A 24,334-nucleotide genomic window follows, 5' to 3' on the forward strand; every position below is an offset into this window, starting at 1 on the left:
CCCGGTTTTGCCCTAGGCCACATCGTGATGGCCTGGTAATTAGAAGAAAGAAAAACAAAACGAAAAGCAACTTTCTACATGGGCATCTTGTTACAGAGGAATCCCATCTTGTCCCCAGGTCTGTTGTTATTCAACAGCAAAGACAGAGGACAGCAGAACCTCCGCGCCTTTTGGTAAAGGAACCTCAACCATCTGGCTCCAATGGGCTTCTGGCTTCTCCACAAAGACAACATTTAAGTATTTAAACTTTAATGTGAGTGGTACAGACTGTCAAATGCCTCTTCTCGCCACCCTGGAGCTGCAAAGCCACGATAGCCAGGCAGGAAAACGTATCCATCGCTCTGAGCCCCATGACCAAGCAAGGCCTCCTGCTTTATGTCATTTATGTTCTATAGCTAAGGGCAGGAGCCAGTGTCCTTTGTGCCCTTTGGTGAGCTCATAGTCCAAGAACGCTGTATGTGTTGGGCATTAGGTAGAAGGAGCTTGGAGCTGGCTGAGCCTGGTCAGAAGAAAGAGAAGAGATGTCACCGAGGAGCAGGACCACCCAGTCAGCTCTTATCTAGGGCAGAAACTTCTTGTCCTCTGCCCAGGTCTCTACCCATAGCTGAGTGAGTCTGTGTGCTGGCGGGGAGGGGTTGAAGGTAGGGAGCACGCCACAGAAGAGGCCAATGGCCAGTTACCCCATCTACACCAGTAGAGGGTTCAGAGACTCGGGATTGTCCTTGTCCTTGCGAGAGAATCCCAGTCCCCCGCCCTCTATTTTACGGGTTCTCTCTGACAGTCAGAGGCAAGATTAAGACTGCCAAAGATGAGAAGCTGGCTCAGTTCACTGCCAGGTGATTAATTTTCAAAGGCAAACACACTCTGGGTATGAAAGCATAGCTACGGAAGTTCTGCAGATCATGACTCCGGTCACAGAACAGGGGCAGGAGATCGCTTGACCGTGTTTGTGAAGCCTGAGTGCAGAGACCACGGGCAAAGGGCGGGGAGGGACCTGACTGAGACGTTCTGGCCAGGTAAAAGGAAAAGCAGAGGTTGGAGTGACAGCCTCAGGCAGAAAAGGCTAGGGAGGGGAGAAGGGAAGAGGAAGGAAGAACAGAGTCCCCAGAGCCCAAATGGTCCAAGAGGTAGAGCATCCCTCCTAGTACAAGACAGGGAGTCTCAGTGGCAGCTCTTCCATTGCCTTCTCAGTAATTTACCGGCCTCTGTGTACATGAAGGCATAATTACAGGCAAAACAAGTCCTTTGAAGTAAGAGTATAGAATGTCTAGGGGAAGAGGGATAAATAGAGAACAATCTCGCTTTAATATGTAAACGAGTTGATAGAAAAAAAATACTACTAAACAAATAAATAAGCCCAATGAACTCGAGGTTGGGGAAACAAGAGCCAGGCTGAGCAAGCAGACAGCCCACTCTCCTGGGCCAGCCAGTGTCCTAGCTGACCTCATTGGGCATTTCAGTCCACATACCTTCCTACCAGGGCGGCTGCATCCTCATTCCCTACCTGTTCTCTGCAGATATTCTCAGCAAGTTTCCAGAGAGGCCTGTTTACTTCTGGAATCAAAGCCCCAGAGAGAGGAGGGGTTCCAAAGGGCTTGAATGGCTTCTCCTGGGAAGCAAAGCTAATCGGGAATGGAGCTGAGCTTGTAACCCCGAATCCCGCATGCCTGTCCTGTGATAGAGCCCCTGAAATACCACTCTTTCTGCAGGGGCCAAACTTGATTAGAGAATCTGTTAATTGGGAGTTAGGAGGGGGATGAGAGAGAGAGAGAGAGCAAGGCGATACTAATATGATTTAACACTTCATGGGCTCTGAAAAAAAAAATAAGGAAGGGGCTTCAGGCTTTAGTTTGGCATATTCATTGTTCCACATACATGCTACCAAAACGAATATATGCAAGTAGAGTTTCTGCAGGACTCCAGGGGCACAGTTGCAGAAAGACTTTGGGAAACAAAGAGGCATTTCTCCTGCCTGCACTGTGTCTCTTGTGTGTCATTGCCTGGTGCTAAGAACTCACATAATAACCAAAAACAATGCCCCTCCGATGGGGGGGGGAACCTGATTTGGCACCAGCAGTGGTGTTTTCCATGGGAATGACGTTGGGGGCTGTGGCTGACTGTGGGAATAGTGCAAATCAGCACTTTTTTTGTAGATTTTCTTCAAGCCATTGTTTATTTTGGCTTTGGTCAGATCCGTAGCCCAGCTTGAAGATTCCCACTGGGCTTTCTAAAGCCCACAGACCTATGAGAGATGGAACAGGGAAAATAAATAATTACAAAACACCCTTCCCCTACCCCAGCGGTCATGTGTGGGGTGTGTCTGTCTCGGTGGGCGTATACAAGTATACAAACACACATGTGGTTTGCAATACCGTATATATGCAACCATTCCACCAGTAAGGAATTAAAGAGAAGCTCTGGATTAGCGGGTTCATGATCTCACTATCATCTTTCATTTGGGGCAAAGGAGACCAGAACTGTCTTTAAAAGTACCAGTTATTGCAAAATGTTATCAAATAAAGCTTGTTGGGGATTATGTCTACACAAGGCTTTCCAATAGTCCTTAGATGCTTGTGGACATTTAAACATGAACAGTTCAGAATCAGAAGGCTCTTAGAGAAACAAAGAGAAAAAGTTAGTCATTGTGCTGGTTACGGAATGAGCACTTAGCTTATCAGGAGGTCCTCATTTTAGTCTAGCCCAAGGGTGCAGAGTTCAGCCACGCAAAATCTGTCCCAGGATGAAAAGGCGAGGAAAGACTAGGTGGACAATTGCTGTATTCTTTTCCAAAATTGGAATGTGTTTATTTCTAAATGCCAGAAACGGTCTGTTCCTGTCGTAGAAGCAGGTCAGTACATAGGTCTGTTCTTTTTTTTAAGTGTTTGCCCATGTGGTACACACACATTTATGGTATAGAGACATGCATACATGGCACACCTGTGGAGATGAGGCAACTCGTAAGAGAGTCTTCTCTCCTTCCATCATGTGGATCCAGGGATGGCAGCCAGGCCACTGAGCTTACCCCTAAGTGTCTTTCCTGGGAAAGCCATGTCACCTGACCGTGTACATTCTTTAAAGATCTATTTCATTTTGTATGTGTATACATGTGCGCCACATGTTGCAGGTACCTGAGGAGGCCATGCTGGACCCCTTGGAACTGGGTTACTAGGGAATTGGGAGATGCCCAGTGTGGGTGTAGCGCTGAACTTGGGCCTTCTGCAAGAGCAGCCAGTGCTCCTAGCGGCTGAACCATCACTCCAGCCCCTGGGCTAGGTTTGTTTTACTCATTTATTAAAATTTTCTGTATGTGTTTGGGTGTTTTGCCTTCATGCATGTCTGTGCACCACATGTGTGCGTGGTGTCTGCAGAAGTCAGAAGAGGGGTGTCTGATCCCCCTAGAACCTCAGTTACAGATGGTTTTGAGCTGCCATGTGGGTGCTGGGAGTCAAACCTGGATCCTCTGGAAGAGCAAGCAGTGCTGAACTACCTCTTTCCCATACATTTATTTTTTAAATGTGTGGATGTGTTCCTGGGGTTGAAACCTAGGGGTTTGTGCAAGCTAGACAAGTTGCTTTAACCCTGAGTTATAGCCACAGCCCAGGGTATAACATTTTTTAGAACACACAAAGGTCTTCTTGCAGGCTCTATGGAAGGGATGTGTATACAGGCTCTATGTGAGGGGTGTGTACAGGCTCTATGTGAGAGGTGTATACAGGTTCTATGTGAGGGGTGTGTATACAGGCTCTATGTGAGGGGTGTGTATACAGGTTCTATGTGAGGGGTGTGTATACAGGCTCTATGTGAGGGGTGTGTACAGGCTCTGAGGGGTGTGTGTACAGGCTCTATGGAAGGGGTGTGTGTACAGGCTCTATGTGAGGGGTGTGTACAGGCTCTATGTGAGGGGTGTGTACAGGCTCTATGTGAGGGGTGTATACAGGCTCTATGTGAGGGGTGTGTACAGGCTCTATGTGAGGGGTGTGTACAGGCTCTATGTGAGGGGTGTGTACAGGTTCTATGTGAGGGGTGTGTATACAGGCTCTATGTGAGGGGTGTGTATACAGGCTCTGAGGGGTGTACAGGCTCTATGTGAGAGGTGTGTACAGGCTCTATGTGAGGGGTGTGTGTAACAGGCTCTATGTGAGGGGTGTGTACAGGCTCTGAGGGGTGTACAGGCTCTATGTGAGGGGTATGTATACAGGCTCTATGTGAGGGGTGTGTATACAGGCTCTGAGGGGTGTACAGGCTCTATGTGAGAGGTGTGTACAGGCTCTATGTGAGGGGTGTGTACAGGTTCTATGTGAGGGGTGTGTGTACAGGCTCTATGTGAGGGGTGTGTACAGGCTCTATGTGGAGGGTGTGTATACAGGCTCTATGTGAGGGGTGTGTGTTACAGACTCTATGTCAGGGGTGTGTATACAGGCTAAAGAACATTTTGCAAAAAAATATTCTATACTTAGAAAGTTATCGTTTTCAGTTTTTGTGACAAATATGTATGAAAGTGTTAGGGGCTGGTGATAACAAGACACAACTCCAGGGGGCAGCACTCTATGTGCAAGTGACTCCTTTAGAGAACAAGACCTGGTGTCCCAGGCGGATGTGGGGGCACACATCTTTAATCCCAGCACTCAGGAGTCAGAGGCAAGAGGATCTCTGTGAGTTCAAGGCCTGCCTGGTCTACAGAGCTAGTTCCAGGACAGCCAAGGCTGCTACACAGAGAACCCTATCTTGGAAAAAGCAAAACGAAAAGAAAAAGAAAACAAAACAAAAACAAGACAAAGTGAAAATCTTTGGAAGGATTTGTTTTGAGATGTTTTCCTGTGAAATGTGGAAAAGTCTTGTTTACCTCATTCATTCTGACTTAGATTCAAGTTACATCAGCAAAGAAGACCTCGGTTCCAGCTGAAAAAGGTCTCAGGAAGGGTTGCTGATGTAGCCCAGGGTGAGAACACGTGCCCAGCATGCACAGAGCTTTGATCTTCAGCAACAAAACAAAACAAAAACTTCTCAATACCACCCAGGATGTGCCGGTGTAGTTTTGACTTAGTCCACCCACTCGAGCATCTTATCAGAGGTTTCAGAAATGTGGAAATGTTACCCAAGGTGGGTTAGAGGATTTGTCCAGTCTGCATGTAACAAAGCGAACTCCACGCTTCTTTAGCGGGCTCCGGAACACTTCTCAGCTCTCCCGGTGTCTCCCACAAACCTGTCAGGCCCGGCGGCTCTGTTTGCCAGGATTGGGATAAGGATATAAGGATGGGGGAGGTCTCGAAAAAAACCAAAAAAAAAAAAAAAAAAAAAAAAGGATGGGGGAGTGAGTGCAGGCTGCTCTGAGGGTAGGCGAGGTGTGGTTCCCAGCCTGCCACTTCTCTCATTGGGCCACTCTGTAACACAAAAGGGGGCCAATTGTGGAGCTACCCTACCGTGAGCTTTGCTCAGCTGGACTGAGTTGTGTGGAGAGATGCTCACATCTCCTCCCCCTTCCTGGAAAATTACTTTGCATTTGAAGGGTTGCAAAGGGGTGGGTAATCGGTAAACCGGAGAGGGCAGCCTCCAAGATTTCATTTGCCTGTGTGAAGGTACACACAGGTGCGTGCGTCTCTCTGTGTGTGTTCACGCGCGTGCGCGTTCACGCGTAGAATGTTTGTGTTGGGAGGAGTTTCTAGTTACTGGTGCTGTTTCGATTCTCCCAGTCAGAAGTGGACTTTTATTGTTTGATTTTGAAACAATGTCTTAATATTTAGCTCAGGCTAGCCTTGACTTAGCGACCCTCCTATCTCAACCTACCGAGAACTGGGCTTTTATTTAGTAATAATAATTTTTAAAAAGCCCCAGCAGCTGTTATTTACCGGGGACCTACTACGTGCCAGGCATTGTGCTGAATTATTTTACTGTGAAGAAAAACGTTTTTGTGCAGATGCACCTGTAGACATCGAGTATTTTTTTTTCCCCTAGTTGTGTTAAAAGAACAGTGCTCTCTACGCAGCTAGAATCTGGGGAGAGACGGGGAAGGGTGCTGGGATCGGCGGGGGGCGGGCCCTGCCTCCCTAGTCTCCATTTATTTTGACCGGTCAGATGGCGACAGACTCGCACTAGGACCCAGGCGCCACAGCGCCTCCGTCTGTCCTGTAGGTTCATTCAATCTCCCATACACACAGACCCACACCGCGAGAGCGACACACACTCACACTCACAACTGCACTCAGCGAGCCTCGGGAAGGCAGGCCCGCTCCTTGCCCGGGCGCTTTCTCGGCTCTAGCAGGCCGGCTCTCCCAGGGGGCCCGCAGCTCGGCCGGCCGAGCAGCCCCGGACCAGGACCAGCTCGCCGGACCCCCGTGCCTCCATGGGCAAACGCGGGCGGCCGCGCAAGGAGGCGCGCTGCGAGGGCTCGGGGCTGGTCCCCGTCGCGCCCCTGGCCATGCCCCCGGCCGCGGCCGCGCCCCAGCCCCCGGAGCAGCCCGAGGAGCCGGCGGGGGCCAAACCCCGGTGCCCCTTCTCGGACATTTTCAACACGAGCGAGAACTCGATGGAGAAGCACATCAACACTTTTCTGCAGAACGTGCAGATTCTGCTCGAGGCAGCCAGCTACCTGGAGCAGATCGAGAAAGAAAACAAAAGTAAGTTTGGGGGCCCCGGCTGCTCGCCGGCGCCCAGCTCTTTCTTTCTCGCCCCCTTGGGCGACCCCTGTCGCCTGCTCGGCTCACCCCCCCTCCCCCCCGCTCTACACACACGCACACATACATGAACCCTCGGCAGTAAAGCCGATGACACGGGAGAAAGGACACGCACGCACGCACAAAGCTGCTAAAGATGTAACAAAGACAGCGAGGGGAGAGGGGGCCTGTCGGTGCCTTGGTCTGTCGGTCGCCAGCAGGCCCGGAGGACGGCCTGGCCGAGGAGTGGGGGAGTGTTGTTGTTTGCTGACAACTGAGCTGGGAGGCTGCGAGCTCGTCTCTCCGAGGTCGCCTTTCTTCCTTTTTTTTTTTTTCCTTTTTCTTTCCGGAGCCTTCTCGGGCAGACAAGTGTTGTTTTTTTGTCGCTCGTTTCCAGGGTTGGGTGGGGATTAGAAGCTGAAAGTTGGAAATGGTAAGCAGGGCTCAGGCTTCCAGAAAGAAAACACAGACACATCACAACAATAACAACCACCACCACCACCAAGCAGCTCTCCACGCCGTGGGCCCTGGCTCCGGCTCTTCCTCCTGCCTACTTCGTTTTTCCTCCCTTCCCACTGGGCTCGGGCCATCGTGTCTAGGGACACAGTTCCCCTATGCCTCCTTGGCCTTGGGATGCCACGGCCTCTGGTCCCCTCCAAGAAACAGGCCGGTGGAGCCAGGCAGCGCCAGCAGCTCTCCCTGGACCTGCGGTCCAGCGCGCGCTGGGTGTGGGGGAGACTTGGCGAGGGGGATGTGGCTAAAAGCAAACTTTAGGATTCCATAGAAACAATAGTTGGGGAAGAAGCTGTTGTGTACGTTTTCTTTATTTTCTGAGAGACGCACAGGGCGAGCAAGGCAAATGTCTTACTGGGTACCGTGTGTTTCCCCCCCCCTTTACACCCTCCCCCCCGCGCCTCAGGTGGAGACCGATGCTTGGAACCCCACCCGGGCCTGGGCTTCCTTTCTGTATTTGTTTCCTTTTTGTCCTGCCGGTCGGGGCCCCCAGCTCTCGCCAGGCATTCGACTTAGCACCCTAAGGGGGGCACGCGTGTGCTGCCTCTTCAGCACCGTCCTCAGAATAATAGATGTGAGAAGGAAGACAGGGCCGAGGGGGGAAAGACTCACAGAGAGGAGAAAACCGAGATGTGTAATCTGCCAGAACAAGTAGGAAGATCAATGAAAAAGCGAGAGAGCTGATTGCAACGTGTCAGATCTTGCACGACCCCCCCCCCCGGCCACCACCACAACAACAACCATCAAAACACAAAAACACCTTCACCAAACACACCCGGGCCTTTAGGGTTAAAGTAACCGAGTGTTGGCAGCGCAATTGTGGGGACTTGGTAAGACCAAAACAAGGATCTGTGACGGGAGGTCGGTGGTGCGATCTTTTCTTTCTCTTGTTGCCTCTTTGCTCAGAGTGCCTGCCTAGCTTGCGAGAGGCACATCGCAGTCAGGCTGTGTAGCCGAGTCGCTGCACGATTATTCATTGGTGTGGTGTGTGTGTGTGTGTGTGTGTGTGTGTGTGTGTGTGTGTGTGTGTGTAGGGGGGGATGGGGGTGCGTTCGTCTGGAGAATAGTTTCTGAAAAGCCCAGGCTAGTGGGGAGCTGGGTGAAGAGGTGGTTTTGTTTGGTGTGTTTGCTTTTGTTGCAGGGGGAGGGGCGCGATTTCTTTAGTCGTCCCCCTCCCGGATCCCCCGTCTCTGGAGTCTGTCCCGTGGCGCCGACTCTTAACTCGGGGGGTGCACCCAAAGAGGGCACCTTGGCAATGCTCAGCGAACCTCGTCGTCGTCCCCCCCCCCCCCCGCCTCGCGCAATGAGATATGTTAGGAGGTGGCCAGAGATTCCCCAGCGTCTCGTGCCCCCCCTTTCATACCCGGAGACAATCGGAGCCCTACCCCCCCCCCGCCCTGGCCGCCTCCACCTCCTTGTTTACCCCGTGTCGGGGCTCCGGCGTGGCCACCAGTCACGTAAGCAGAGAGCCGGGCGCGCCCGGCTGGGCTGCCCCGCGCGGGGCGGGCCCGTGGTGGCCGAGCCAGGGCTCCAGAGATTGGTACAGTTGAGGGGCTTCCTCCCGGCCCCTCTCCCAGGGTGTCCGCTCTGCAAGCCCACCGGCCCTGGAGAGGGGCTCCAGAGCCTCTGCACCCCAGTCAAAGTCAACTTCATGTGCGTAATCAGCCCCTCGGCCCGCAGCCCCCCTCCTCCGACCGGCTCCCCGCGGGAGTATTTTTAGCACTCTCGCGTCTTTTCGCCGCTGCTGTTTGGCTCAAAATGACGTGATGCCAACAGCCCCCAGATTTCCCCGAGAGCGTGGGGCGCTGCGCCGTGGCTGGCTCGGCTGCAGGGACTCAGCTCCAGGCCCTCACTCCCTCCGCGACAGCTCACGTAGGCGGGGGTGACCCTCCCGCAAACTCAAGGAGACCACCCGTCGGACCCCCCAGATTATTTTAACCGAAGCGTCCCACTCTGTCCACTTTACCCCCTCCACTCTCCTCCTCCCCCCGAGTATGGCAAACGCCGAGCCCTACATCTGTCTCGCTTTATTGGGGGCGCTTCTCAGCGCAGCCGGCGCTCGCCGTTGTTTTCTGCTCGCTGCACACAATGCCCGCGCGTCACGGCGGTCCGCGTGTGCACAGCAATAACGCGAGTCGGGGGGCGGGTCGTGCGTGCGCCGGGCTCGGGCACTGCAGGTCGCTCCGCGCGCGCGGGGCTTGTTTTGCTCCAGAGCTCTGCTTTCCGAAACGCTTACATCATTCAGTTGTTGTTGGGGGGTGGGGGGGGAAGGAGAGTGGATCTGGGCGTTCCGATAGGATTCCAGCATTTCCCTGGCCCACAGCTTTTTGGAGGAAGGAAAGACCCTCGTCACCTATGCTTTGTAGTTATTATGGTGGGGGTAGGTGCCCAGGTTTTGTTTGTTGTGTGAGTCTTTTTTCCTTTTTTTTAGGTCACTACTGCAAAGGGCATGGCTGGTGGGTTCAGGTGCACAACCTCCCCGCCTTCATTTCAGCGAGTTCCCGTGTAATCACTTGATCTCAGTTTCTCCGCCTCCTCCTCCTCCCCCTCCCAGCACTAGACACATGGTTTCCACATGGAGACAAACTTCTTTCCTCCGACTGGACTTGACCTAGCTGCATCGTCCAGCCAATCGGCAGCATCCGCCTCTTTTGACGTCACGCGTTGCTGAGGCCGGAGGCTGGGGGGCGGGGCAAGGACGTGAGCCAGGAAATCACTAGGAGCTGTAGTGCAGCCAGCTAGTCCAGTCTTTTCTTAAAGGGACTCTCTAGTCGGTGACAAGCCGGCCCTTTCGACTCCATTTCGGGTTCTCTGAGCTCTTCTTGAGATGCGCCGAGAGCGCCTGATCACGCGTTCACACGTTTAGTCTCCAGAGTTTGCAAAGTAGTCACTTGCTTATTTTCCGCTGTAGTCAGAACTACTTTTTATTGCCTCTTTGAGGTTTCCGTACTGGGAGTGTTCACCAAGTTTTGGCCGGCCGCAGTGATGAATTATTTCCATTAGATGGGGTGATTTTCTTGAGGGAGGAGTTTGAATAGTTACTCAGTGTTGACCATGGACTAGCAAGGAAAGGGGTTCCCTAGGTCATGCAGGTACAGTCTTCTGAAATGTCACCTGGTATGAAGCTTCCAGAAATATTTATCACGGTAGGCAGTGACGCTGTTTTCACAGGCTCGGCAACAGCCTGTGGCATCATCGCCTATACACCCGTGGAACCCACTGGAAGGGAAACAGTTGCGGAGTACTACTCAGAAAAAGGTTTGTCTCTATTTTGACAAAGCCTAAAACTTACAAAATAATTGTTCTCTGAATAAAACTGGAAGTTGGGTGCTGGAAAGATGGGTCAGCAGTTGAGTGTGTCCTGTACTTGTATAGAGGACCTGAGTCGTGTTGTGTTCTCAGTACCGTGTTGGGCATCTCACAGCCGGCTGTAACTCCAGTTCAGAGAGACCCAACGCCTCTGGCCTCCATGGGCATTTCCACAGATGTACACACACATACATACACATATAAATCCTAAAAACAAAGCGCCTGTAAACCGGAAAAAGTTACAGTGGCGCGAGACAGCTTTCGGTGTTTGGGGCAGGTGCCTTGGAGCCGCATCAGACGGGAGTGTGCCTGGATGAGAACAGAAGCGGCAGTGTACTCTGGAGTGGACTGCCCGGCTGAGGTAGGGCCCGAAGCAGCTTCCTCCTGTTGGTGTAGGAAGCTTCAGCTGGAAGTTGCTGCTGTGTGGTATTATTTGGCCCCACCCTGCCTTCCTGACTTAATCTTCTCCGCCTGGCCATGAAACCCCAACTCCTGTCCAGCAGGTCCACCAGCAATCAGGGTTCACAGTCATGCCCCTGTCCTTGACTCAGCTGAGGACACCCTCGTTCACCTACTCCCCAGGGTTTCTGTGTCCTACCCTTCCTTCATGACTCCTCCTTGAAGGCTATGGGCTGTTTCAGCTCACCGGCTGTTAATTTCTGAGTCAGATTAGTTAAGAGTTTGAAATACATTGTAGTCAGAAGGAGCAGAGGTCCAAATTCCTACTCTGTTGTTGGGACACAAGTTGCTTAGCCTCTCTGCAGCTGCCTTTCGTAAGTAGGGCATGTGAGCGTAATGATACCAGTTCCCTTACATCATCGCAGAATCACTGAATCACCAGCTTTAAGCATTTCCAGTGCCTGAAATACAGCACATGCTCAATAAATAGTGAGTTGTGGGGCTGGAGGGATGGCTCAGCAGCTAAGGGCTTGTTGCTCTCGCAGAGGATTTGAGTTTTCTTTCTAGCACATGCACCAGGAAGTTCACAACTACATTGACTCCAGCTCCTGGGGAATACAACACCCTCTTTTGGCCTCCTTGGGCAGCAACGTGCACTTGGTAAACACACACACTCTTTTAATAACTTACTTGAGCGTGACAATCTTCAGTTTGTTTCCCATGTGTTCGCTTTATCTTTGCAGGGATAATAACGTCTTGCGTGTGTATGAGTGCAGAATGTGCATCCATGCAGTCGGGTGTTGGATGCATGTGTGCTTCTCTCATGTGTGCTCTGTAGAAGCCAGAGGTACTTTTGAGAGTCCTTTAATGAACTTGAGGTTCACCAATTGTCTAGAATGGCTGTCCCGTGAACTCTGGGGTTTGCCTGTCTGCCTTGCCCCCAGCACTGGGGTCACCGATGGGCGACCGCACACCTGGTTTGCCTGTGAGTGTTGGGGATCCAACCTCAGGACCTCACGCTTGAGTGACAAATGCCTTACTCGCTGAGCCTCCTCCCCGGCCCATTTATTAAGGTCTTACAGGATCAGACCGACTACCTTATTTCCGTATGCGTCATCTGTAAGGTGGGCACTTGCTATAGATTCCTTCAGGGATTGCATTGGCCATTTCTTGGCTGTGGCATACGGTCAGATTTGGAGGTCAGAGGCATGATCAAAACTGGAAGTTCTGAGTTCTGGTTGTTTGGGGGCAGTAAGTCCAGGGCCAGCAAGGAGATGATGGGTCAGGTCTGGACAGCTGCATCTACATTCTGTCAACAGCTGATGGCCGAAGAATGACTAAATTCTTGCTTAGAAAGTAAGGGGCGGGCTGGAGAGATGGCTCAGAGGTTAAGAGAACTGACTGCTGTTCCGGAGGTCCTGAGTTCAATTCCCAGCAACCATATGATGACTCACACCCATCTATAATGAGATCTGGTGCCCAGAACACTATATACAAAATAAATAATTTTTTTAAAAAAAAGTAGAACAGATTCTAAAAAAAGAAAGTAAGGGGCTAGAGTGACTTGTGCTAAATTGGAGGGCATTAATGTTCAAACAGGTCGTATCTCTGCAGGGCAGGCATCTCTGGATGAGTCCATTGCTTCCGTAACAAGTGCTGAGTGTCTACTCTGTGGTTGCCTTTCCCCCCTGCAAACACTGTGGGTTGTTGATTCACAGTGGGGTGGACAGGTAGGGGGTTCATTTTTGGAGCTTCCAGGTACTGGGTATCCCGTGAAGGGGATCCAGGGGGTGAAGACAGGACTGTAGGAAGTTAAAGAAGATGAACTGAGCTGTTGCTGCTATGGAGGGCTGGTGGGGGGGGGGCTGTGGAGGCTCCCTCAACTACATAGGCGAAGCAGCAATGGTTCAAACATCTTCTGTCTTTAAGTCAGTTTTTCACTGGCACACCCAGATGTGGGGTCCTCCTTCGAGATGGCTGAGCAAGAGCCCAGAGGTGAGACAGGAAGACAGAGGGTGCCGGCACACAGCAGCTGTGGCAGCTAATCACATGACCTAATATTAGAATGGGCTGCCATTGTTGAGTACGGAAAAGGGCTAGCACGAGACTAGCCAGGTCTTATCTTTTCCAGTCCACAACCACTCTACAGCATGTGCGGTTTTATTACCTCTGTTCTGCAGTGGGGGCTGGGGGGGTGAGGAGCAGGGATGCTGGGTAACCTCTCCAAAGGTCATGTGGCTGGTAGCTGAGTTTGCCACCTGGGCCTCCAGTTCCAGAGCCCACAGGCCTTCGCCAGCATACACGTGGACTCATTTAACAGCCGAGGAATGAAGTCCAGGCAGGTGACATGACTTGCCTAAGGTCGCCCGGCAACACCAAGTGCAGCTGGTATCTGGAACGCCCTGCTGGTTTTCCAGTCTTCCTGTACACACCTTGTTTAGAGAAGTGAGACCGAGCAGCCAATCAGAGAGGTTTTTTCCAATTCTTAGTTATTCAACTATCCTGGCCTTAACTCAAGTTCAGGGCTCCTAAAAAACACTGCCCCCTCCTGCTGCTTGTCCCAAGTCTGTCCTCTGGGCATATTAGAGGACTTGGGGCTGTTGCTATGGTACTGAGGCCAACTGCAGGTTCATCAAATTCTACATCTTTCGCCAAAAACAAAAACAAAAAACCCAAAAACAAACAAAAGGGAAAAAAAACAGACCTTAAAGAAGCAAATTGGCCACTAAGATTAAGATTTGCATCGGTAATTGTGAGGGTTTTGTTTTTTGTTGTTGTTTTAGATCCTCCTGACTCCCCACCCCACTCCCTAGCCCTACCACCACCACTTTCTATAAATATAGTTGGATAAATATTGATTTAAACTGGGTTTCTGGAGGAGAAACACATGCTTGCCCTGGCTTGGTTTTCACTTAGATCCCACCAGGGCGTCAGGCCTGACACACCTAACCCCACACAGCCGGCCCTGGCTTCCAAGTGACCCCATTCTTTTGGGGAGGTGAGATGTGGTTTTGTGGCTTTTCGGTTTCTTTTTCTTTAAGCGAGAGAAGGGAAAAAGAGGGAAAAGGGGCAACAACTGAGCAAGAAACAAGACATTCTGCAGAACAAGAAAGAAGCAAGTGGTTTTCAGTGGGCAGGAATCCCATTCTTTCTTCCCCCGCCATTTTCGGTTTTGTGTTTAAAGGTGGCAGGTGGTAAAACAGTCTCCTGGCCACAGGGAGTCCCTGCAGTCCCAGAGCACCCCCAACAAGGACACACACACACACACACACACACAGAGGGCAGAGAGGGACAGCCGCTTGCCCGCGGTGATACAGCAGAGGCAGAACAAGGCTTTTCTGTGCCACGATCTCCTCTGTGTGATAGGAGACCGGGCCACAGACAGAGCCCCAAACAGCTTTTGTTTTACAGGTCAGGTGCTGGTAAAACCAGCACTTCTCAAGCCTGCCTTACTGAGCCCAGGGTGTGTCTGGTTATTGCAAAGGTCATTGCCACATTCTCAGCAGTCTTTCAAAATGAAGCTAATTTGACTTTGCTGGACTGAGAGAAATGTTTTCTCTCCTAGATGAGGGGTGGTGGGGAAGGAGACAACAGGCTGATGACAGTGAAGGTCACTCCAAGCCGTAACTGGAGGAGGAAAATTCCAGTCTTTCCGAGGGGACCGGGTGGGGTGCGGTTCCAGACTCAGAGTGGCGGAAGAGAAAGAAGTGGGGGAGAGAGAGAGAGAAAAGGCTCAGAGCGATGGGCATCTGCCCCTGGGATCCTGAGCTAGAGGCTCAGTCTTTGCTTCCTCATCTTGGCAGGATGCTGGGCTGGGCCCCTCGTTTGAGAAACACTGGGAAAGTTCAGGTGACCCCTTAAGCAACAAGTCTCCAGGAAACACATAGACACAGAACCCCTTTCAAAATAGTCTAGGCCAGAGAAATTCCTCTTAAAGGCTTTAATTTGTACTTTCTTTGTAGACCAGGCTAGCCTCGAACTCACAGAGCTCCACCTGCCTCTGCCTACAGAGTGCTGGGACTAAGGGCGTGTGTCATCATTGCTTAAAGGCTTTTGGGCTAAGACACTGAGTTAGGCTGTGGACCAGAATCGCCCTAAGTCAGTTATGTGCGTTCATTCATTCATTTGTTAAACTGCTGCCTATGGAGCTCACATTCGCCTTCCATTTGGCTCGGTGCTAGGAGAGCAGAGCTCAGTTGTCACCGCCCTGTGCTGGGTACTCTATTTCGGTGTCAGGATTAGAAAATTTAGTTACTTTTTTTGGGAGGGGGGAGTCTCATATAGCCCAGGCTAGCCATGAAACCCACTATGTGGATAAAGACGACCTTGAGCTTCTGATTAACCTGCCTTTACCTTCCAGTGCTGGGGATCCTAGGCATGCGCCACCATGTCCGGTGTATGGGTGCTGGGGATCAAACACAGCAGGGGAGGCAAGGACTCCACGCGCTGAGACACGTGTCTCTTCAGAAACTCATCTGTCTCAAAGTGAACCCCAGCAGTGGGTACGGTACTGAGTTGATATTTGTGTATTTGGCTCTATCCCCCATTATGAACAGAATAAAAACTCATCCTGAGGTTCCAAAAGGCATCCCCGTGTTCAATCCTAGCATTTGGAAGGCAGAAGCAATTGGGTCTCTGAGTTCAAGGCCAGCTGGTCTACAGAGCAAGTTCCAGGACAGCCAGGGCAACACAGGGAAACCCTGTCACCGTGTGTGTGTGTGTGTGTGTGTGTGTGTGTGTGTGTGTGTGTGCGCGCGCGCGCGCGCATGCGCGCGCATGTGTGTAAGAAAGGAGTTCCTCCCTACCTGCTGCACCCTAGCCCCCAATCAAACATGTAAAAAGCCTTGTTTTTGTACCTCTAACGTCAACAGATCCGATGGGCCCTTCTGCACTCGGAGGACATTTCCACCAGGTCACGATACACAGCCCACTGCCCAGATAGCATGCCCTTGGCCACCAAGCTCCAGTGTCTTCTAAGGAATCAAAGCCCTGCAGAATTAGAAAGATAAACACGCTGTCCTGCGGGAGGACGAGATTAGGAGATTCTAATTTAGACCAAAAGGGAGAGATTTGGGCTATCTGGCATTTGAAATGGTTTACTTTGTATATTTATTGTCATTGCAAGGACACAGGAATGAAGATGATTTGGGAGTTTCAACAGACAGGCTATTGTTTTAAAGTAGAGGGCAGGCCCAGGCGATTGGTGGCAAACAGGAGCTGCTGTTGTCCTTGTTTTAACTCGACAGGGGCCAGAGCTCCAGAATGACTCCCACAGCAACCTGACCATTTCTGCCATGTCTCTTAGTCCCTTAAATTCTGATTGCCTTGTGTACAACTTCCCTTCATCCTTTTGGACCAGCTGTGAAATCCAGCTTCATGCAAAAAAGAAATATCTAAACTGGCCAGGAGCTAAACTCCGTGCTTGGTGCTCAGAGAGGGAAGCATGCCGGCTCTCCAGGTCAGGGGCCTATCCCAGTTCAAATATTAGCCAGATAGAAACCAATACCCAATTCTAGTCTGTCTCCTGGGAGTCTGGTAACCAGTCCCCAAGAGAGCTGCTGGCAAGCACAGCCTCCTCTCTGTTCTCCAGAGGAATGGTGCTAATGCCCCCTTTTACTGGGCATTTACTGTGTGCCAGCACAGTGCTAAGGGCTCGATATTAAATCCTCGCGAGCATCCAATAAGCAGGTGCTGTAATTACCTTCATTTTTATAGCTGCCCAGGGCTTCAGCCTGGCTGGCTCACTTTCCCAAGCCCACACGCTAACAGTGGTGGGCCTGCAGCTTAAACCCACTTTTCTTCCTTTGGGGTTTGGGAAGAACCTGGGGGAGCCTGAAGTTAACAAGAGGCAAGACATGGAGGCTGGGGTGTTGGTGGGACAGGCTGAAGGCTCCAGGAAGACTGCTCCCTTGAGTGACTTCCTTTTCTCCGCACTCATCCTAGAGTGGTGGAGAGAAGCAGCCAGGGTTTTTCCAGCATTGACACAGAAGCCATTCCCTGGAGACTGATGGTCTGGGGTGTTTTTGCTTACTCGCTTATGCCTCCTTGCCAGCACCCTCTGAGAAACTCACCCGACCAGTAGGGCACCTGCGGTGCTACAGGCTGGCTCTCAGGGCTGCGGATCCACACCCTGTCAGGCTCCAAGACTTCCTGGGACGCCCCAGCTTGTAGGACAACTGGGCTGGCGGTGCTTGCTTGCTGAGAAGGCAAGCAAGGAAGGCAGTGTGGATTTCTGAGAGGAGCTTGAAGTCCCAGTTGCTGCCGGACAGTGTGGGCCAGCTGGTTCCTGTCAGCAGCGTAGGTCCAACCCCCTCGTGGCCTGAGCAGGGCTCTAGAGAAAGGAGTGGTGTTAAATATAACTGGGTTCATGTCACTCACATGTGAAAGTCCTTCCATGGTTTATTTCCTGCCTCACTTAGGATAAAATCCAAACCCCTTGCTCTGACTTTCATCCTTGCTTTTCCGAGTATAGAGATCTCTAGGACAGGTCGATGAGCCTCCCAGACCCCACGCCACCTGCTAAGTCAGAAGCTGCATTTACCATGGTTCTTTCATTCATTGATCCCTTATCCCCCTTACCGTACTTTACAGTTTTACTTGCTTCTCCTCGTCTGTCTGCCTAGACTGCAAGCACCCTGAGGAGAGGGAGCAAGCTGAGTTTTGTTCATCAGTGCATAGCATGAGGTGGATATCTAGGGAATGTTTGCTGGATTAATGATGAATTTTCTGAGCTAACTTTTAAGAGGAACACCACTGCGCCAGTTGTGGAGGTCTGCAGCTATCATCCCAGCACCGGGGAAGCGGAGGAAGGATGATAGCCTGGGGTACACAGCCACATTTAGGATAACCTTGGCTGTACAGTGAGACCTTGTCTTGAGAAAAAGCCACAAAACAAAACAAACTGAGAGCTATTATTTAGACAGAAGTGCAAAATAGTCTAGAATACCGCAGGATGTAGCACCGTTGGTTCCCACCATTAAATTCCACGGAAATCCCATTCTAACAACCTAGCTCAACCTCCTCAGGATGAAAACCATAGACCTAAGCAACTTTGCCTGGTCAAATGTGTGTGTGTGCACACACGCGCGAGCACAGCAGTGGGGGGTGTTGGGTGTTAGAAGATCCTCCTTCGAATCTAGTCACTGCCTGTGTTGCTTTCTGGGCCTCATCTGTCACACAGGAATCTCAGAGATGTGCTGCCTGTTAACCGGGCAGACTGAAGAGGCCTCACAGTGCATAGTTTGTGGTGGTTTGAATTAAAATGGCCCTGCAGGCTCTTAGGTAGTAGAGGAAGGATTAGGACGCTTGGCCTTGGTGGAGTAGGTGTGGCCTTGTGGGAGGAAGTGTGTCACTAGGGGTGGGCTTTGAAGTTTCAAATGCTCAAGCCAGGCCCAATGTCACTGTCTCTTCTTGCTGCCTGCGGATGCAGGTGTAGAACTCTCGGCCACCTCTCCAGCACCATATCTGCCTGAACACAACCATGCATCCTGCCACGATGACGATGATGGACTAAGGCTCTGACACTCTATGCCAACCCCGACAAAATGCTTTCCTATATAAAGTACTGTGGTCACGATGTCTCTTCACATCAAAAGAACAGTGACGGAAATATAGTTACAGGGCAGCAAGTTGGTAAATGGATTCATTTTGTTCTAGGCTCTGTGGAGATTCCTAACATTCTAGAATCAAGGTTGGAGCCTGACGTGGGGGCGAGATGACATCATGGATCTCTTCAGATGAGCCAAGAGCCTGTGTTTTATTGTAGATGCTGCACCTGAGGCTGAGCCCAAAGACCTGAAGAGAAGGGGCTAGGCAGGGGCTAGGTGTGTGACTTAGTGCCCAGGGCGTGCTGGGGCCTACTGTGACCCTTCACCAGTCTGTGCCACCAGGAAAGGGGTGGTGGTACCCACAGAGGGCAGGGAGAAGGGCCACTCCAGGCTAGCTTCCTCAAAGGGCCATGGCAAGGACTTGAACCCCGCCTTTAGCAGTATGGTTGGCCTCTGGCATATTTTTAGTTTTTGGTTTAGTTTATTTGTTTGAGGCAGGGTCTTGCTACACAGCCCTTCTGGCCTAGAACTGCTATGTAGATCAGTCTGGCTTCAAATTCACAGAGATATGCCTGCTTCTGCCTTTCGGAATTAATTCTGGATTAAAAGTGTTTCCCAAGACACTCAGCTCTTTTTATGATTTCATTTCATTTATTTATTATTTTTCAAAGGCTCTAAAATCAAGTTGCTTCTAACTGGGGTTGGGGAGACAGTAGATGACAGATGACGGCCTGCTGCACAACCTTAGACCCAGGGGTTCCACGCTCATGTAAAAGTCTGCATGGTTGCAACTCCAGCACTGAGTGACTGCAGGAAGAGACAGGAGGATTGCTGGTTTGGTTGGTCATTCAGCTTGGCTGAAAAACAGCAACCTCCAGGTTCTGTAGGAGACCTTGTCTCAAGAAGACATAGCACAGAGGAATAAGGCAGGATACTCAGTCTTCCTCCGACCTTGGACTGGGCATGCGTTTACATGCATGTGTGTGAACACACACGTGCACACACATTAATAGGAAGTTAATTTAAAAAAAACAAACAGGGAAAAAATGATCTTTGTACTAGCAAAACCTGAAAAATGAGTTAGCCTGGTAAGGTGGTAGAGGCCTGCAATCCCAGAACTTGGGAAGGTGGAGGCAGGGGGATCAAGGAGTTCGAGGTCATTCTTGTAGTGAGTTTGAGGCTAGCCTGTGCTAAATTAGACCCTGTCTTAAAACAAAACAAAAATTACAATTTATTTATTTATTTTCGCGGTGTTAGGGATTGAATCCAGGATCTCAGGCAGGCTAGGCAGTCTCTCACCCTGAGCCACACCCCAGCCTTTTCTAGTTTATTCCTGTTCTTGAATATAGGTGAAAAATTCTAAGTAAAGCACAAATTATAGGTTTGAGAAGGGCTCTGAAAAAAAAATACCATTCCATGGTTGACCAGGTCGCATGCACAGGCATCACTGACATCATGAGATCATACGTGGCTGCAAAAACAAATTACAGGCGATTATGTGACACTCGAGACAAAGATGAGGTCTTGAGAACAGGACTCGGGAGGCTTTGCAAAGGAAGGCGGCTGCATTACTCAGCAGGGACCTGGGGGTAGAAACTGTGTCCTTAGAGAGGGACCCGAGGTCAGGTCTGAGGCTTGCCATCGTCACCGGTGGGAAAACAGCTGACAGAAAACCTTTCTTTAGGGAAAAATGAGCCTTCAACAGGAAAACAAAGCAGATTTGGGTTGCTTTCAGATCCTTCAAGAATGTAACTTAACCGTGACATTTACAGGATTGAGATGGGGGGGGGGAGTCCCCACAGGCCTAAAAGATCTGAAAACTTACTTTCCTTTAGAGAGTGTGTGTGTCCCTTCTCCTTTCTTTGACACGTGTGTCAATCCGAAAAGAAAATTCTAGAGAGAAGAAGGGAGCATCTTAAGACCTAGGTTTCAACTCTTTCTCCACCAGTATGCTGGCTGTGTGGCTTTGGCATGTTGGCATACTTCACTGAGCCTGGATGTTCTGAACTGAAAAAAAAAAAAGGACTCTCGCTCTGAGAAATCAGTTTAGTAATAGAAACTTCCAGGACTCAAACTATGAAATATTTTTGGGGAACATTGACTTGGCATCAATCTACCAAAACCCTTTTGAGTTCCTTACCCCTCCCTATGATGGCCCCCACCAGGGTTGGGTTTGAGGTGTGTTCTCTGTGGTGAGCAAAGTTAGACGTGCACATTAGCAGAATCCTGCAATGCAGACTTATTGGATCCAAGTTCATGCGAGAGAGAGAGAGAGAGAGAAGAGAGAGAGAGAGAGAGAGAGAGAGAGAGAGAGAGAGAGAGAGAGAGAGAGAGAAGACGAGTTTAGTATACCAATACAATCACTAAAATAGGCAGCCGTAATAAGGGCCATTTAATAAAATATAAAAAGCCCTTTTCTAAGGTAAGAGATGGGTCAGGGTGGAAGTCAAATGCAGCTGTTTGAGCCTTTGCCAGTGGTCTGATCTCACCAGAAACACTGGAGTTAAAAGCAACAAACTTCCAGATTCAGCGATCTGGGATTAACCACCGCCTCCTCTGCCGCTACCCCCTCCCCGACCTCTCCGTTTCTCCCCAGCCTGGGCACCTGGGTCGCTTGGTGCGTTTCCATGTGGTTGGGAAGTCAGCCGGCAGCCCTGGCGACTGGAGCCCTGGGAGACAGCAGCCACCTCTCGGGCTTAGCATTACGTCATCTCTTTAGACCCAAATTTATCTCGGCTGCACACAGCCCCGCTGCTCCGAGCTGCCGGTGACTTGAGAGCTTACGCACCGAGTTAGACTAGGCTGACTCACTGTGCAGAGCCAAGGTTTTCAGTAGCACTTCACGTTTCTGGACCCTGGAGGGAGAGGAGGCTGCTGCCGTCATGTGGGAGTGGGTGTGTTGGTGTGTGTGCAAAAATGGGTAACTGTCCATGTAGTTGATTTCTAGGACCCCGGGATTCATGCTCCCCTGTCCGAACCTTGGTTATCTGACAGCCTTACCGATAATTGCTGCAAACTGTGCCTACACGGCAAACACTGTGCAGATTCCAAACCGAACAACGCCAGTGTCCCCAACAACAATGACTACAGACTTGTAACTGAACTCCCCGGAATTTTCCTCCTTTTTCCATCTCAACTGTCTGCCGAGACTATATGCTAATCAGCCTCCATGTGTGAGTTTGCAATATATCCCTTGGGAACTGACATCTACCAAACTGTCCCCGGGGAGTGGAGGAGCAGGAAAGGCCCTAAGAGTGAAGAACTAGGCCTGCTTCTTCTGAAGCAGACTGAGCCCGTCCACTCTCAATTGTGGTAGAGCTGGGGGACTTTTGCTATTTTCAAATCAAGAGGAAGAGAGACAGAGATAAGAGGATGGCAGAGCTCTGTGAGTTCGAGGCCAGCCTGGTCTACAAGAGCTAGTTCCAGGACAGGCTCCAAAGCTCCAAATCCTGTCACCAAAAATCAAAAATCAAAAAAAAAAAAAAAAGCAGCCCCTGTCTTCCTGTTTTCCCAACCATGTTTGTAGTGCAAATTGGCTGCATCTGAACAAAAGCAACACCGCGGCTGCCTCTGGGCTCCCCCTGGCTAAGCTGAGGGGGGTGTGCGGATTGCAGTCTCTTTAATTGTGCCTGGAAAAGGCTGGAGATTTCTGTACACGTGTCAGCCCACTGACGCCGTTGCCAGGGCTCCTTTGCCTTTGGTGACTCTTGTGTGGCTTTCCACCCCTTCCTCAGCCTCATAGCCGGTGCTCTAGGCTAGTTCATGTGGTATCAACTGTGACATATATCCAGCCTTTTCCCACTAGTCTTCCCTTGGCTTTAGAATTACCCTATGGAATCAAAGCCATTTTCAATCTGTGGACATTTTCAGGTTTTACTGTATTTCTTGATTGCATGCTACACAGGCTTTCCCGTCACTGGGCACAGTACACCATCTCTTGCTATCAAAGTGACTTAAATTCCCAGGCCTTGGAATTTAGAGTTGAAAACTTAAAGGGGTTCTGCAAGTGGTAAAAGTGAACTTTTAAGCCCATAATCTTTCTTTTCTCTGTCCCCCGTACCCCACATGGTTTCACAATATAACCCTTGTTGGCCAGGAACTCACTAACTCACTATGTAGACCAGGCTAGTCTCGGACTCACAGAGATCTATCTGCCTCTGCCTCCCGAGTGTGCTAGAACTAAAGGCGTGCACCGCCACACCTGGCCCTTAACCTTATATTTTTCTTTATTTTCAACTAATAGGTGTTCTGAATGAGTGATACTTGTTTTTTTGAGACAGGTTCTCTCTTGGCTGTTGTGGAACTCACTATGGAGACTAGGCAGGCCTCCAACTATAGACACGCGCCGCACACACGCACACATGCACAGAATTTCTTCCTACCTCTATCCAGTAATGCCCTTGGCTGGGGATGAAGGGCAGCTGTTACCAGTGTGCAATGGGAAAACCCATATGATCTATCCCACAGCTGGAAAAGCACAGACCTTCTTTAAAGTCTAGAAAAGTCCCCCTGCCCCACTGTGGCTTGAGAACACCTGCTCCTTTTGGGTCTCACTGAAATTGATGAACATCTATTTCTTAAATGCTGTGACAAGTGTAATATTTAAAAGGACCTGTGACCTCACTGGGGATACCACTCATGAAGAAGAAGGAGGAGGGGAAGGAAGCAGAGAGGGAAAAGGAGGAAGAGGGAGGGAGAAACACCAAGCAGAGGAGAGAGGGCATTAAAATGCAGCACGAAGCCATGATGTTTTTGAGAGGGTAAACGACCCCTCCCAAGATGTATCTTCTGCAGTAGCAGTAACAGGACCACAAGGAAGGGCGCAGTGTCTCCTTACCAAGAGGAGCAGGAGAACAAAGTCGGAGTGACTCCAGCTTGCTCCTAGAGTGTGTAGCACTTCCGCCATCTTGTCTTTTTTCCCTCTCCCCTGGAGAGTTCTCAGCTGGCATGGTTTTGTCTCAGGGGACATGTGGCAGTATCTGGAGGCATTTTTGGTTGTCAAGGGGTGGTGGTGTGCTACTGGCATCTAGTGGGTAGAGCCTATGTATGCTCCGGGTATCCAACAATGCAGGGAACAGATCCCGGCTTCCAGGAGGAACCATCAGATCCAAAGCATCAATAATGTCAAGGCTGAGACATCTCTTAGACGAAGGGCTTGGAGAAGAGGGTAGTGGTTAAGAGCAGCTAGTGGCTGCTTTTCAGTGTGCCCCCTGCTTTTTGTTTTTCTCTTTGGTTTTTTGAGACAGGGATTCTCTGTGTAGCCCTGGCTGTCCTGGAACTCACTCTGTAGATCAGGATGACCTCTTGAGTGCTGGGATTAAAGCTGTGTGCCACCAGGCCGGCTCTCCTTGCTTGTTCAAGTCCCTGTTGTCAGTTTCCTTAAAAGAGGAGACCATGGAAGGAGCAGCCATTGTTCTAGTTTCTGTTCACTGGGTGCCTAGAATGCACCTAGTGATGGAATTATTCCATTTAGACTTCACAAGGAAGCTTACTAAATATGTATGTTTCCTGGGAACAAACTCCATGTCTGTTTCTCTCAGTACTATATACATGAAGTCAGTGCCAGGCACGCTTTTGACCTCAACACCGTGGATAGTTGGAAGACTTTAAACCCATTTGATATAGGGGGAAAAGGAAGCTTGAGGAGTCCAGCCAGAGCTTCGGTTCCAATACTAAATCTTTATGTCCTTTCCTTGTAGCATCAGAATAGGTTTCTGTCTTAAAAACATTAATGAGACACCGAGTAAGAATCCAGTCCACAAAGAAAAGAGATTAGAAAACCTTTTCGTCAGTGTCGCAGCGGAGGGGGAGGACCGCATGGACGTCCTCTCTGGCTCTCATTAAATGATCTCATGTTTCTGAACAGCAATTTTTGCTTCTCAAGTGTATATGTGACGCAGCCTTTGCAGATATGCT

The 24,334-nt window shown here is 50.4% G+C and overlaps 1 protein-coding gene and 1 long non-coding RNA gene across 2 annotated transcripts in view; one reads left to right on the forward strand and one right to left on the reverse strand.

Annotated features, from left to right (window-relative positions):
- The first annotated feature begins 6,202 nt into the window (after positions 1-6,202).
- Positions 6,203-24,334, forward strand: part of Mxi1 (MAX interactor 1, dimerization protein) — a 66,661-nt gene continuing 48,529 nt past the window's right edge. Inside the window, exon 1 of the mRNA XM_075974377.1 lies at positions 6,203-6,614. Coding sequence (XP_075830492.1) covers positions 6,341-6,614 — 274 coding nt within the window. The 5' untranslated portion in view covers positions 6,203-6,340. The remainder of the gene's footprint in view (positions 6,615-24,334) is intronic.
- LOC142851220 (uncharacterized) lies at positions 13,031-21,109 on the reverse strand. Its single transcript, XR_012910754.1, has 4 exons — positions 21,024-21,109; positions 16,943-17,202; positions 15,728-15,860; positions 13,031-13,303 (listed from the first exon to the last, which is right to left on the reverse strand). It is a non-coding gene; the product is annotated as an uncharacterized LOC142851220 (long non-coding RNA).

The sequence above is a fragment of the Microtus pennsylvanicus genome, chromosome 5 (assembly GCF_037038515.1).
Source record: "Microtus pennsylvanicus isolate mMicPen1 chromosome 5, mMicPen1.hap1, whole genome shotgun sequence".
Lineage (NCBI taxonomy): Eukaryota > Metazoa > Chordata > Mammalia > Rodentia > Cricetidae > Microtus > Microtus pennsylvanicus.